The sequence below is a fragment of the Salmo salar genome, chromosome ssa29 (assembly GCF_905237065.1).
Source record: "Salmo salar chromosome ssa29, Ssal_v3.1, whole genome shotgun sequence".
Classification (NCBI taxonomy): Eukaryota; Metazoa; Chordata; class Actinopteri; order Salmoniformes; family Salmonidae; genus Salmo; species Salmo salar.
Genome location: NC_059470.1, coordinates 4,955,670 through 4,972,553, shown reverse-complemented (window position 1 = coordinate 4,972,553; position 16,884 = coordinate 4,955,670). Strand labels below are relative to the sequence as shown.

The window sequence follows — 16,884 nt, the reverse complement described above, 5'->3', positions numbered from 1 at the left end:
GGCCAACATGCCATCATTGAGTCAACATGAATTCCACGTAGTTGATTTTGAGGCCATCTGTCAAAAAGTTGAAGCTGAACCAAACATGGATCTTGCAACAGGACAATTATCCAAAACACAAAAGCAAAGTTACAACAAAATAGCTCAAAAATAAGAAATAGAGGGTTGTAGAATGGCAGAGTCAAAGCCCAGATCTCAGTCCTGTCGAAATGCTCAATCCAGTCGATGTAAGAGACTAATAGGCAGTTACAAGAAATGGCTACATTAAGTTATTTCAGCCAAAGGGGCCAACACCAGCTATTGAAGCTAGGGTTGTACTTATTTTTTCTTCACTATGGAATTGCATTTCCGTAGATAATTTGATTGTCATTTGTAAAATTAGGTTACCTTTATCTGTCCAAATATGTAAAAAAAAAAAAGAAAAAAAAAGACAACTTTCCAGGAGGTGTACTTGCTTTTTCTTATGACTGTATACCTCTTTGCAGCTTGCACTATTTCAAAGATTTGAAAATATGCTCACAAAGGAGAAACTGCAATGTTCACAACAGGGTGTTTGAATTGAGTTGGCAAGAAATCAGGGAACTGATTCAGGCGATGCAACACTCTTTCATGTTATGAATGTTTTTTTGGTTATCCCTGGTTTTTCGACACAGCATTTTATTATTCTCTTGTTCCGTCCAGCACAGGTGCATAAATATCTACTCTCAACGGTAGCTGTCTTATTATAACACATTTCTTCTACCTTATCTCCCTCTACTCTCTGTGCATCCCCAACAGCTCAATTTAATGATGCATAACATCATATACCTCAACAAAAAAAACAGAGACAACGAAAATTCAAGGGTGTAACCTTATAACTTCCCCTTTGTTAGCTAACTCAAAAAGCACTGAAACTAAGCAAGGAACTGTCTGTCAGTGCCTCCAGTGTGATAACTCAAACTATAAAGAGGTGGATAGCCATGTTTCTTTTCCTGTCAATCTGTCCTGTGCTTCACAGTAACTCGTGTTCTGACAGATTTCTCCATCCAAGGCCTTTGTCCTGATAGATCTAGTTTGTGAAGTTTGGAGTATCTAACAGCAGCTCTGACCCAAACATGGACCACATGTCACTTTTGAAGGATACTGGAAGCCCCATGTGATCAAGTACACTGCTTCATTTTCTATACACCGTATGTCATGGTAGCTTTTGACATCAGAGAGGCTGGGAGAAGATAAATAATTCAGACCCTGTGAGCGTTTTGGTCTGTCATATTATTTTAATTGTAGAGGAGCTTTCATTTGGAGCTACAGTATATCTGTTGCATCATAGATATACCTCACAAAGGGGAACCATGACTCAGTGTGTTGGTTCTTTTCGCCTCTGGCCATTTCTGTCTGTACAGTAAAGCTTTCCATATTGTCAGGGGGAAGAGTTCAGTTTCTCACAGAGAGGCAACCTTCGTTCAGTAGGACATGCATCTCATTAATTTTTGCTGATAATAATATTTTAGGTCATATGCCAACACTCTGAGTTTGCATACTCAAATCCATGAGGGGTGAATTTGCATTAAAGCCCGAGCTAATTTTACAAATGTAACCACGTTGTTTTCCTGTAGTGTTTGAGGGCTGAAAGACATCACTTGTCAATTGATCGGGATAGAGTCCACAGGAAAGCACAGAGATTTAGCAGGCCCAAGCAATAATTGACATGATTGGTATTTAATCCGGTCAAACCCCACATCCCTAGCAGCTTAAGACCCATCCATAGACTCAGGCCCAAGCCTCCAGCATGCATTTCACCCTCTTCTCCCTACCCTCTCTTCCCCCTTTCCAAAGGTCTGGGAGTTCTTCAGCTCTGAACGCTTTCAGTAGCGGACTGTTACTCTATCACCCAGAAAAGTGGCCACCAGTGGAGTGTTTCAGGCAGTGTTACCATATGCACGGGGCTTGGGGTTGGGGTGAAAATAGAGTCGCAGCTCCATGTGGTCCGGCATTTGCCTGTCTGCTACCTAGGATACCAATTGCATGCTCAGTTTCTCACTAACTGACGGCTTTCAGCTGCCTGAAGGGGCTTCAAGCAGCAAGTCATAGAAATATATCTGTTTGTATCTGTCTGCTGTTGGTTTCTGACTGAAATACAATGACATCACCCGTGTCTAACGCGCTCACAGATTAATATCTGCATCTGTCACTAGATAGATGTCAGAATAAAAGGTAGGTGAACAAGCTAACATGGCAAAAAACGTATACCTCAGGTCAAGGCTATTCTGTTTCTCCATGTCTTCTGATAGCTGTTTTGTTACCCAGAATCAACACAATAGTTTGATAACTATTTGCTCTAGTAGCATACTGTGTGAATCAATACCCAACAGACTCAGAAGAGGCATTTTTTCCATTTGCATCCCTGTACTGTAGACGGTGCATTTCTCTGAACATCAAAGAGCAATTATTACTTCAATAGTTATAGCAATAAGAACAAGTGGCCTCATGCACTATTAACAGCTTGCCTTTTAAGCTAGCATCTCTCACTCTCTCACTGACTCATTGCACTCTAAGTACTTATTTAACATACTCTACGGTATTCTGAACTGCTTTTGTGAAAAAATAATAGAAAGGCTTTGATTTATCTTAATCAAATTAGAGGGACTGTAGAGCAACACACTGTCTTTGAACATCCGGACTTAGGGAGTGAATGTGCCTCCGAAATGCCAAAGCACAACAAATAACTCACTCAGCCTTCCTTATCTACCGGACCCCTGCAATGTGCAGACATGAGAGTCTGTACGGAGTTGTTTTGTACTCATGAAGAGAAAGTTACCATGGGGTGGTACCCTACCGTGATAGTCAAGCTGCTGCAGTGGGTGCTGCCCAGCTCTGGCTGTTTTGAGCTCCACTAAGTGTGTATATGTGATGGGGGCTATGTTACAAATAGTACACTTTTCCCTATATAGTCCACTATTTTGTACCAGAACCCTTTGAATTATGGTCAAAAACAGTGCACTATATAGGGAATAGGGAACCATTTTGAGGTTTACCCTGCTGGGACCCTGCCTTGCTACAGTCGATATCAGCAACTTTAGAGTCACCATCACTTATTCATAAGCTTTACTCCCTGATTATTTATTTAGCCTGGCACAGTGTTTGTTAGTCCCTTTTTATAACCTGTCTTTGACTACCTTTCCTTTACAGTCTTCTTTCCCTTTCCTCCGACACTGTTCTTCTCCTCCTCCTCCTACTCTAGTCCCTTAGACTCCCAGGCATATTAAGGCCTGCTTTAGTCTGGCCGACGTAAACACGACTGCAAGTTTGGAGTTTACTATGAATCATCTCTATGACTGCACTGGCTGCACGCTCCACTGATGATAAAGGTGTTTTCTCCTTCTGTGGGTTGTCTCTCTCAGTGCCTGTACATACATATTCAGAATGGATCGTGCCAGCCAGCCACAGTTTCACTCCAGTTCTTTTCCCTGTGCCTTGAGCATTATGCTGAGTTTGCCGAACCCTGAAACATCTCTTGTCATTACCAGATGAGTTTTCAGTGCAGACAAAGCCCCTAAATCAGCTGTAAAGAGGCATTGTGTTTCTTCAGCAAGATGATTATGTGGCGCTGACACAAAATCTGTATAAACTTTCATACAGAGAGAGAGGGGGAGAGAGAGAGGAAGAGACTCAAGTAAGTGAACAGTAGAAGCCTAAGTATTGTTGTCCATTATTTTACTCCAATTAGGGGAGGGGTGGTATGATTAGGGTAAAATAATAAAGAGAAAAAAAAGTAAAACAAATATAGATATGGGAAATTGGAAATGATGCAGACAAATACATTGATAGAACCCACAATATATCTGCAATATTAAAGCTGAGCCCCCCCCCCCCAACATTTTTTTTATAAAATGTTAACATGATATGATGGCTTATTAATTCTTCAGCTAGCCAAACATGCAGATGTTTGAATCAAAGCATCAAGAAAATAATTTACTTTGGATTGACAACTGTTGGATTTGTAAATGTTGGTTTATCTTTCTCTACCCAATTATATTTCCTCTGGGATTTATCCTGAGAGAACTTAATTAATATTCTTAATTACATAGAACAGACTAATCCACTACCACATTTGTTATACAAATATGACCGTGTGGATTGAGCTATGGTAGGTAGACCACCATATGGTGAGTCTAGACTCCGCAAAGACTTTGACACCTGTCCCAGCCAATCTTTGTAATATACATTTTGTGAAATATCAAGAAATCTGAATCATATATATTTTTTACTGTTTAATCTGGTCCAGATGTGTTCTTAATCTTATTAAAACAACTTTGACTTATCTGCACCTCAGGACGACACTCCTGTCACCAAGCAACAGACGTGGTGATGACACAATTAAAATATCACCCTTCACATACAGTGCATTCGGAAAGTATTCAGAACCGTTTACTTATTCTACATTTTGTTACATTTCAGCCTTATTCTAAAATGGATTAAATATTTTTTTCCTCATCAATCTACACTCCATAATGACAAAGCGAAAACAGGTTTTTAGAAAATGTTGCAAATGTATAAAAAGAAAAAAAAAATGCCCTGTTTACATAAGTATTCAGACCCTTTGCTATGAGCCTCGAAATTGAGCTCAGGTGCATCCTGTTTCCATTGATCATCCTTGAGATGTTTCTACAATTTGATTGGATTCCACCTGTGGTAAATTCAATTGAAGGGACATGATTTGGAAAGACACACACCTGTCTATATAAGGTCCCACAGTTGACAGTGCATGTCAGAACTAAAACCAAAAAAGCCATGAGGACGAAGGAATTGTCCATAGAGCTCCGAGACGGGATTGTGTCGAGGCACAGATCTGGGGAAGGGTACCAAAACATTTCTGCAGCATTGAATACAGTGGCCTCCATCATTTTTAAATTGAAGAAGTTTGGAACCACTAAGACTCTTCCTAAAGCTGCCTGCCCGGTCAAACTGAGCAATCGGAAGAGAAGGGCCTTGGTCAGGGAGGTGACGAAGAACCCAATGGTCACTCTGATAGAGCTCCAGAGTTCCTCTGTGGAGAAGGGAGATCCTTCCAGAAGGACAACCATCTCTGTAGCACTCCACCAATCAGGCCTTTATGGTGGAGTGGCAAGACGGAAGCCACTCCTCAGTAAAAGGCACATGACAGCCCGGTTGGAGTTTTCCAAAAGGCACCTAAAGGCTGAGAAACAAGATTATCTGGTCTGATGAAACCAAGATTGAACCCTTTGCCCTGAATGTCAAGCGTCACGTCTGGAGGAAACCTGGCACCAGTCCTACGGTGAAGCATGTTGTTGGCAGCATCATGCCGTGGGGAAGTGTTTAAGAGGCAGGGACTGGGAGACTAGTCAGGATCAAGGGAAAGATGAACTGAGCAAAGTACAGAGAGATCCTTGATGAAAACATACTCCAGAGCTCTCAGGACCTCCGACTGGGGCGAAGGTTCACCTTACAACATGGACAATGACGCTAAGCACACAGCCAAGACAACAAAGGAGTGGCTTCGGGACATGTCCTTGAGTGGCCCAGCCAGAGCCCAGACTTGAACCCAATCGAACATCACTGGAGAGACCTGAAAATACCTGTGCAGTGACGCTCCCCATCCAACCTGACAGAGCTTGAGAGGATCTGCATAGAAGAATGGAAGAATCTCCCCAAATGCATGTGTGCCAAGTTTGTAGCTTCATACCCAAGAAGACTTGAGTCTGTAATCGCTGCCAAAGGAGCTTTAACAAAGTACTGAGTAAAGGTTGTAAATACTTTCGTAAATGTTATATTTTTTATAAATGTGCCAAACATTCTAAAAACCTGTTTTTGCTTTGTTATTATGAGGTATTGTGTGTAGATTGAGGAAGATATTTTTTTTAATCCGTTTTAGTGGTCTGAATACTTTCCGAATGCACTGTATCTATCATAAAAATAAAATATATGCTGTTTATCTGATTGTTATGTTCACGACGGCCTTCACAACTAATAACTTTCCGAGAGAGTCTCTTATGGTTCCTAATCTGCGCCGGCAGCTCAGTGAGCCATATGTTCTTTGATTATGGGAGGCGATGTGTAAGAATGCTGTCAGCCGGCTGTGTGGTGTTATCTGAGGCAGACACAGTAGGTCAAGGCTCAGCACAGAGGGCCGACACATGGTAATGAACTTATCTTATTAAATATGCATCAAATCAAATACCTTCCAGGAACTAACTGTGGAGCATAGACACGATTTTCAGGAATTATGGGAACAGTCATTTCCTATTAGGTCTTCGTGAAATGAGGAGTGACCTGTCTGATCAACGGACTGACCTCATGTCGAGATAGTTCCTCCTGATTCTGCAAGGGGAACTTCGCAGATTACTTTAGTGACAGTATCAACTTAAATGAATCTGGGTGTATGGGGGTGTAACCTTGGTAGAATATCCTCCCTCTGACACCAGTGTTCCAAATCTATTAAATTAATCAAAGACAATGGTGTCAATGAGGGCTGTGGTTATGAAATTAGAGCCTCGGTGCGTATGTTATTATGTCACTCATAACTACATTAGGAAGGGACAAAAGAGTGAGTGTTTGCCAGGTGTTGAATCATCCTAAACTAAGTTGTCTCCACGGTTGATGGACAATTCGTAGTATATTTCCTAGAGTTTTTACTCCTCTTACTTCTGGCGTATTATTTCTTAAAGAAACATTTTATTCAAATGGTTTTAAACAGGGAATCCCATTTAGACCAAAGCGTCTTTCAAGCAAGCCCTGCACACAACCGTATAAATTCACAATATTTACAATTTCAACTCAATAAAACATGCAATTTAAGAAAAGTAACTTACAAAACACGATCATGAAAAATCAAACCCTTTCCTCAGTAAAAAAGTAATCAACCAGTAGTCTGAACTGCCCTATCCGTACCAAAACCTCCAACCTTAGAGAGTTCTGGAGATTATTCCACAAGTAAGTTACAAAAAAACGAAAGGCAGATCTACCAAAATCAGTGGAGACCGAAGGGATCTCCAGAGTTAACCATCCCTGTGATCGGGTCTGGTGACTCATATGTCTGTAATTTAATTAACAATGAAGTAAGGTAATGGCAGAAGTTTGCACCAGAGGGCATTATAAACAAAAAGAGAGCGGTGCATTTAACTACAAGCTTTAAGAGAGGGCCAGCCTACGGTCTGATACAGAATGCAGTGATGTGTACTGAACCTGTCACCCGTAATAAAGCATAGTGTGCTATGATAAACTGCGTCCATGTCACGTCCTGACCAGTAAAGGGGTCTTTTGTCATTGTAGTATGGTCAGGGCGTGGCAGGGGGTGTTTGTTTTGTGTTTTGGGGTTTTTTGTCTAGGGGATTTTGGTTCTAGTTTTCATTTTCTATGTTCCGTTTTCCAGGTTTGGCCGAGTGTGGTTTCCAATCAGAGGCTGGTGTCTTTCGTTGTCTCTGATTGGAAGCCATACTTAGGCAGCCTGTTTTCCTTTGGGTTTTGTGGGTGGTTGTTTTTCGTACAGTCCTTGTGTCCTTATGAAACTGTTGTTTGGCGTTAGTTTATATTTTGTTTAAGTGTTCTCTTATAATAAATAAAGAAGATGTGCATGATACCCGCTGCGCCTTGGTCTAGCTTTTACGATGCACCTGACAGTCCAATGGCTTCAATACAGTGGCAGCTGCATTAATACAGACGATATCACCATAGTCTAAAGCCGAACAAATGTCAACTGAATGATATGTTTTCTGCTAGTTAATTAAAAGCATGCCCTATTCCTATAAAGGAAGTCCGTTTTGATGCTCAACTTTTTGAAAAATAGCTTTTCATCAGTCCGGATGCCCAGATATGTATAAGTGGGGACATGATCAATGTGGGCACCATCCAATGTACATATGCATAAATCATCAGATACATTTCACACTTTTTGGAAAATAACATTTACTTAGATTTAATTGCATTAGGTACCAATTTCAGTGCAACAAAATCTTTCTATAAATCAAAAAAGCCAGATTGTTGTTCTGAAAGAGCCTTCACAACAGTATCGTCCGCATACAAGTGGAGATTACAAATTCTTACAGACAAAATAATATTGTTTATAAAGATATAAAAAAGTACAGGGCCCAAATCGACCCTTGTGGGACACCTTTAGTAATATCAATGAAACCTTACTTGACACTATTAGAAGATACACATTGTATCCTGTCTGTCAGGTAGTTTTCAAACCAAAAGCAGGCTGCCAGACCCAGGCCAATTTCAGACAGTCTATGAATTAATAATGAGTGGTCAACAGTGTTGAAAGCCTTCTACAGGTCTATTAAAAGGGCAGCACATTGCTTCCTTCTGTCCATGCAATTTACAATGTAATTCAACACAAAAGAAGCAGCAGAGAAAGTGCTGTGACCTGACCTGAAAACATAATGATGAACACTTAGAATACATTATGAAGCTAGAAAATATCTAAGCTGAGTGTTTATTAACAACGTAAACATTTCGCTAGGTAACACAGTATAGAGATCGGGCAATAATTATTTATGTCCAAGGGGTCACCACCTTTGGAGAGGGAGCACAAGGGTAATTCAGGTATAAATTATATAGATGATTGCTCAATTTATGATTGGCATTGAACATATTCAGGTGATTCCCATTTGTATGGCTCTGTGATAGAATCCATTGTTCACTCTAAATTAGTTAATATATTGCCAAAGTTTGGTTAAAAGGATTTGCCAATCTCTAATTTATTTGGAAAGGAGCCTAAAAGAACAATAGTATTTTACTGGGTTTTGTTGAATCCAATATTTGAATTGCTTAACTCTGGGCTAGGCGGGACGAATTCGTCCCACCTACGTAACAGCCACTTGCAGCCTGTGGCGCGATTTTCAAAACCTTAAAAATCCTATTACTTCAATTTCTCAAACATATGACTATTTTACAGCTATTTAAAGACAAGACTCTCGTTAATCTAACCACACTGTCCGATTTCAAAAAGGCTTTACAACGAAAGCAAAACATTAGATTATGTCAGCAGAGTACCAAGCCAGAAATAATCAGACACCCATTTTTCAAGCCAGCATATAATGTCACCAAAACCCAGAAGACAGCTAAATGCAGCACTCACCTTTGATGATCTTCATCAGATGACAACCCTAGGACATTATGTTATACAATACATGCATGTTTTGTTCAATCAAGTTCATATTTATATCAAAAACCAGCTTTTTACATTAGCATGTGACGTTCAGAACTAGCATACCCCCGCAAACTTCCGGGGAATTTACTAACAGTTTGCTAAATTACTCACGATAAACGTTCACAAAAAGCATAACAATTATTTTAAGAATTATAGATACATTACTCCTCTATGCACTCGATATGACCGATTTTAAAATAGCTTTTCGGATGAAGCACATTTTGCAATATTCTAAGTACATAGCCCGGCATCACAGGGCTAGTTATTTAGACACCCACGCAGTTCAGCCTTCACCAAAATCACATTTCCTATAAGAAAAATGTTCTTACCTTTCTTGTTCTTCGTCAGAATGCAGTCCCAGGACTTCTTCTTCAATAACAAATGTAGGTTTGGTCCCAAATAATCCATCATTATATCCAAACAGCGACGTTTTGTTCGTGAGTTCTAGACACTATCAGAATGGTAATCCACGGTCACGAGCATAGCGCATGGCGTGACAAAAAATGTCTAAATATTCCATTACCGTACTTCGAAGCATGTCAACCGCTGTTTAAAACCAATTTTTATGCCATTTATCTCGTAGAAAAGCGATAATATTCCGACCGGGAATCTGCAATAAACTAAACAGCCGAATTAAAATACTCCACGGGGGCTAATCGCGCACGCGCCTCACTCCATTGTCACCTAATGGGACACTTGAATAAGATGATAATCTGTTTCAGCCTGAGGCTGCCTCGTCAACCTTCATGATTTTCCCGCGTCCTGAGAGCCTATTGGAGCCCTGGGAATTGTCACGTTACAGCTAAGATCCTTACTTTTCAATAAACAGATGCAAGATGCACGACTCCTTGTCAGACAGGCCACTTCCTGCATGAAACCTTGTCAGGTTTTTGCCTGCCATAGGAGTTCTGTTATACTCACAGACACCATTCAAACAGTTTTAGAAACTTGAGGGTGTTTTCTATCCAAACCTGAACAATAATATGCATATTCTAGCTTCTGAGTTGGTGTAGGAGGCAGTTAAAAATGGGCACATATTTTTTCCAAAATTCTCAATACTGCCCCCTAGCCCAAACAGGTTAACTGGGTCAATGATTGGGCCTAAATAGCCCAAATGGTCTTATATTCTTAACTGCCTGAGGCATTCAGGTGCTGTTGGAGTGGACTCAATTGGATAATGTAGAGCACTTATGCTGAAGTGTGTTAAGTTCAACGGAAATGTACTGTTTGTCTGTGAAGGGTTCTGAGCTAATACAGGAATTTCTTCAGTACTCTAGATTTTGACTTTGGCAGTTGTGAGTGGTTGCAGTGGTGTCATTGATACATTCTATCTGAATTCAGAAGAAAACATGGGTTGGCTATTCAAGGTTATTTCAATGCACTATTGTACATTGTATAAACATATCACGATAACGAAATGAAATTATACTGTGCTACTACTAGCCCATGAATGGATCAACACTGTAAAGCATCTCTTAGCGTGGATGATATAAAAGCAGGGTTAGACTGTGTTTCATGCATTAGTTGATGTGAATATCGGACTGTGATAATTGGAGAAATGGGAGACAAACTGAAAAAAAATAACACACTGGCTTTCTGTTGACACTGGTTTGATATGTTTTGTGTTGTTGTGGTTGACACTGGTCTGATATGCCACAGTTTACTAAGCCCGCATTCAATTGTACACATCCTGTTAAGATCACAGAACAGCAAATAGCTCATCTGACGGATCTGTTTGGGACTTCCTAAAAACAAGCCACTTCGATACAAGTGACTTTTCGTAGCCGATTAAGAGAGCATTTTCGCTCCTAACCCTTTCCCTAACCTTCACCTAATTCTCCTAACCTGCTATGTTAATTATCCTAACCTGCTACAAAAAATTCTAGCTTTATAGAAGTTGAATTTTTTTTTACTGAATCTCATTTTGTTTGGTGTTTTTTAGGAAGAAGGTTACAACTACACCCTATTTCCAAGATAGTGCCCACGGGGCGCTGGTCAAAAGTAGTGCACTATGTAGGGAATAGGGTGTCATTTGGATGCGCAATACAAGATTGTATTCCATTGTGTAATTGGAATGATTGGGAATGTAGTGGGACAGGTAATGGCATCTATTCATCAAGCTGATTTCATGTGGCACTCTGCTAAATCAAAAAGAGGCCTCCTCAACTAAATTGTGATCTCCCTTTTATGAAAAAAGAGGTGAAATCTACTTCTCGTTTTATAAATTATGTCACAATCTTTTTAAGGCATAGTTTCTCTATTCCATCAGAGGTAATAGCCACCTGCTACATAGCCTACAGTGTAGTGCACGGAAACCAGAAAACATGAAAAGGTTGTACCTTGGCATGTTTCCTTTAACAGGCAATTATCAAGAGCTTTTGAGACTATATCAGGAGGCAACATGTATACAGTGATGCTTGCTGAAAAGCAAACACCTGCTAGGCACTTTGTTATATAAAAAAATATCCTGGATAAAGCAGAAATGAGAGTAAAATAGAGACACATTCAGGCATGCAAGATCAAATTGAATCTCCTACAACCAGATAAGCACTTCACCACACTTGGAATTCTAAACCATCACCAATAGCTCAAATGACATTTAAATGAAAATACACTGGAAACAATAAAATACAGACATACAGTATCTAGATAATATCATATTGGGACAAATTAAATATTCAATTGCACAGGAGCTGGATTATTTGTTCTTAACCTCTGGAGGTTTTCATTCTAAGGGGTGAAAGCTGTCAAATTACGGTCTGCAGCAAGGGGAACAATCTTCTGTGGCAGCTGGTTGTCAAAGCTGAAAAGAACTCTGTTCTCTGGAGATATACAGTAGCTATGTGACTGCGTTCCAAAAGGCACCCTGTTCCCTAAATTATGCACTACTTTTCATCAGACCCCTATGGGCCCTGGTCAAAAGTAGTAGACTATATATGCAGCATGAGAGTGGGTGAAGGGAAGAAAGAGATCTGGGCTTGAAGGGATCGTTTGGACCATAGTGTTTTGTATGGGCAGTCCAGACACTGATTTGAAAACTATCTCTATCCGTCTCTATCCATCATGCATGTCATTGGAGATGCAATACAAGGTTGCCTCTGTAGATTACTTGTTTTGATGTATTCTGGGGAATATGAATGTGAATTGTTATGGTATGATTATAAGATCATCCATAGTCATTTATTTCCATACTGTGATACTCAAGGTGACATTTTGACGGTGCCAAACATACAAAAATTACTATTTCAAAATGAGTTTCTCTCTTTTATACTCAAGCATTGTTTTCTGTGTTTTGTGAAAATGGAGTACAGCGTTGTGTAAATGGGATCCACTACCATTATTCAACAGGTGAATCATTGAAATATAGGATACAGAAAGGATTTAATGTTTCTTTCTGATTTCTCTCTTCCAGGTGATGAGCTCCATTAATCGTTGAGCGTGACAGGCAAACTAACCAGGCCAGAGGCTCCTCATCTTGGCTGCATCCAGTCCACTCTCCCCTACACGGATTCAACTCTCTGGTTCTTACAGTTGTTGATCTGGCTTTCCGTCTGTGGGACTTTACCTTGGAGACCTCAACCTCACAGACCGCCAATGCTTACAAGGAACTGCCTGCTGCTGTTCCTTTGGTTTGTCTTCGACAAAGGTTCCCTGTCTTTAGTACGCCCGCCAGGTCCACCACTGAGCAGGAGCAGACTGGGAAAGGAGAATCCAAGGAGCCTGGCGGGCTCGATGAGGAATGGGGCATCTGGGTTTCAGAGAGTCAAGAGGGGATGGGTGTGGAACCAGTTCTTTGTGCTGGAGGAGTACATGGGGTCAGACCCACAGTATGTGGGCAAGGTAAGGATGTTATACTTTGTGTTATTTATATCATGAATCATGTAGCTAGCAGCTTAGGAGGAATTGAACCAGTGTTAAATGGAGGGAGAAGTAGAAATATGATGAGAGCGAGGAAGAAGAGAATGCAAAGAGAGGGAGGACTGGGAAACTGGTCAGAATTGAAGGAATGAAAGAATGATGGATGGTGCTAAATACAGGGAAATTCTTGAGGGAAACCTGTTTCAGTTTTCCAGAGATTTGAGACTGGGATGGAGGTTCAGCTTCCAGCAGGACAATGATGCTAAGCATACTGCTGAAGCAACACTCAAGTGGTTTAAGGGGAAACACTTAAAGATTGCTGTACACCAGCGGAACCCATCCAACTTGAAGGGGCTGGGAGCAGTTTTGCCTTGAAGAATGGGCAAAAATCCCAGTGGCTAGATGTGCCAAGCTTATAGAGACATAACCCAAGAGACTTGCAGCTGTAATTGCTGCAAAAGGTGACTTTGGCGGGGTGAATAGTTTTGCATGCTCAAGTGTTCAATTTTTTGGTCTTATTTCTTGTTTATTTCACAATAAAACATATTTTGCATCTTCTAAGTGGTAGACATGTTATTTAAATCAAATGATACAACCCCCCCCAAAATATATTTTATTTCCAGGTTGGTAGGCAACAAAATAGGAAACATTCCAAAGGGGGTGAATACCTGCGCAAGCCACTGTATATACAAAGAGAACCAATACCGAATTGATGTGCAGATGTGCAGGAGTATGAGGTAATTGAGGTAGATACAGTGCCTTTGTAAAGTATTCAGACCCCTTGACATGTTCCACATTTTGTTAGGTTATAGCTGGGCCACTCAAGGACATTCGGAGACTTGTCCCGAAGCCACTACGGCGTTGTCTTGGCTGTGTGCTTAGGTTCGTTGTCCTGTTGGAAGGTGAACCTTTGCACCATTCTGACATCCTGAGTGCTCTGGAGCAGGTTTTCATCAAGGATCTCTCTGTACTGTGTTCCGTTCATCTTTCCCTCGATCCTGACTAGTGTCCCAGTTCCTGCCGCTGAAAAACATCTCCTTAGCATGATGCTGCCACCACCATGCTTCACCATAAGGATGGTGCCAGGTTTCCTCCAGACGTGACGCTAGACATTCAGGCCATAGAGTTCAATATTGGTTTCGTCAGACCAGAGAATCTTGTGTCACATGGTCTGAGAGTCTTTATGTGCCTTTTTGGCTAAATCCAAGCGGGCTGTCATGTACCTTTTAATGAGGAGTGGCTTCTGTCTGGCCACTCTACCATAAAGGCCTGATTGGTGGAGTGCTGCAGAGATGCTTGTCCTTCTGGAAGGTTCTCCCATCTCCACAGAGGAACTCCAGAGCTCTGGCAGAGTGACCATTAGGTTCTTGGTAACCTCCCTGACCAAGACCCATCTCCCCCGATTGCTCAGTTTGGCCGGGCAGCCAGCTCAAGGAAGAGTCTTGGTGCTTCCAAACTTCTTCCATTTAAGAATGATGGAGGCCACTGTGTTCTTGAGGACTTTCAATGCTGCAGACATATTTTGGTACCCTTCCCCAAATCTATGCCTCAACACAATCCTGTCTCGGAGCTCTACGTACAGTTCTTTTGACCTCATGGCTTAGTTTTTGCTCTGACAGATGGATATAGACAGGTGTTTGCCATTCCAAGTCATGTCCAATCAATTGAATTTACCACAGGTTGTCTCAAATTAAGTTGTAGAATGGAAGCTGGAAGCAACTGTGCTCAATTTTGAGTCTCATTTTGGGTCTGAATACTTTTTAATATATTTTTTATATATATATTTTCAGAAAATTCGAAAAACCTGTGTTCGCTTTGTCATTATGGGGTATTGTGTGTAGATTGCTGAGGATTTGAATTTATGTAATCCCATTTAGAATAAGGCTGTAACTTAACAAAATGTGGAAAAAGTCAAGGCGTCTGAATACTTTCCAAAGGCAATGTATGTACTGTCGTGACATGACTTGCATTAATGTGATGACTGTTATTTATCTTATCAACTAACTATGTTTAATTGTCACCCAATTAAATTAATCATGTAACAAATAACTCATTAGGAATTTATGGGCACCACAGGAAAAGTTGTTTAATGAGTTACCATCTCCCAAATAAAACTCTAAAGATATATAGATTTATCTGACATCAATAACAGTCACTCATTAATCATTACCTCAAATCAGTCTCATTCTGAATGTTGCTGACCTCTTGAATCAACAAATATTAACACAGAATACACATACACACTTACATGAGATAAAAGTTCCTAGTGGACTGACACAATATGACGGCTTGTTACACAATGGAAAGGGAGTGGGGAAAGATAAAGAGAGGGAGAAACAAAGATAGATAACACTTGGATACATTTCGAAACTACGCTCACAGAAATCAGAATAATTAGCACCCTAACCACCGCCCATTCGGACAAGAAATGCAACGTATATAAACTCAGCAAAAAAAGAAATATCCCTTTTTCAGGACCGTCTTTCAGATATAATTTGTAAAAATCCAAATAACTTCACAGATCTTCATTGTAAAGGGTTTAAACTCTGTTTCCCATGTTTGTTCAATGAACCATAAACAATTAATGAACACGCACCTGTGGAACGGTTGTTAAGACACTAACAGCTTACAGATGGTAGGCAATAAAGGTCACAGTTATGAAAACTTAGGACACTAAAGAGGCCTTTCTACTGCGTCTGAAAAACACCAAAAGAAAGATGCCCAGGGTCCCTGCTCATCTGGGTGAACGTGCCTTAGGCATGCTGCAAGGAGGCATGAGGACTGCAGATGTGGCCAGGGCAATAAATTGCAATGTCCATAGGACAGTGCTAGGACAGCGCTACAGGGAGACAGGAAGGACAGCTGATCATCCTTGCAGTGGCAGACCACGTGTAACAACACCTGCACAGGATCTGTACATCCAAACATCACACCTGTGGGACAGGTACAGAATGGCAACAACAACTGCCCAAGTTACACCAGGAATGCACAATCCCTCCATCAGTGCTCAGGCTGTCCGCAATAGGCTGAGATAGGCCGGACTGAGGGCTTATAGGCCTGTTGTAAGGCAGGTCCTCACCAGACATCACCGGTAACAACGTCGCCTATGGGCACAAACCCACCGTCGCTGGACCAGACAGGAATGGCAAAAAGTGCTCTTCACTGACGAGTTACAATTTTGGCTCGCCAGGGGTGATGGTCGGATTCGTGTTTATCGTCGAAGGAATGAGCGTTACACCGAGGCCTGTACTCTAGAGCGGGATCGATTTGGAGGTGGTGGGTCCGTCATGGTCTGGGGCGGTGTGTCACAGCATCATCGGACTGAGCTTGTTGTCATTGCAGGCAATCTCAACGCTGTGCATTATAGGGAAGACATCCTCCTCCCTCATGTGGTACCCTTCCTGCAGGCTCATCCTGACATGACCCTTCAGCATGACAATGCCACCAGCCATACTGCTCATTCTGTGCGTGATTTCCTGCAAGACAGGAATGTCAGTGTTCTGCCATGGCCAGTGAAAAGCCCGGATCTCAATCACATTGAACACGACTGGGACCTGTTGGATCGGAGGGTAAGGGCTAGAGCCATTCCCCCCAGAAATGTCCAGGAACTTGCAGGTGCCTTGGTGGAAGAGTGGGGTAACATCTCACAGCAAGAACTGGCAAATCTGGTGCAGTCCATGAGGAGATGCACTGCAGTACTTAATGCAGCTGGTGGCCACACCAAATACTGACTGTTACTTTTGACCCCCCCCCCCCTTTGTTCAGGGACACATTACTCCATTTCTGTTAGTCACATGTCTGTGGAACTTGTTCAGTTTATGTTTCAGTTGTTGAATCTTATGTTCATACAAATATTTACACATGTTAAGTTTGCT

General features: G+C 41.2%; 1 protein-coding gene across 1 annotated transcript in view; it reads left to right on the top strand.

Annotated features, from left to right (window-relative positions):
* The window catches only part of LOC106590053 (cadherin-12), a 227,034-nt gene that overhangs the window by 68,641 nt on the left and 141,509 nt on the right, over nt 1-16,884 (top strand). The window contains exon 2 of the mRNA XM_014180561.2: nt 12,564-12,991. Coding sequence (XP_014036036.1) covers nt 12,746-12,991 — 246 coding nt within the window. The 5' untranslated portion in view covers nt 12,564-12,745. The remainder of the gene's footprint in view (nt 1-12,563; nt 12,992-16,884) is intronic.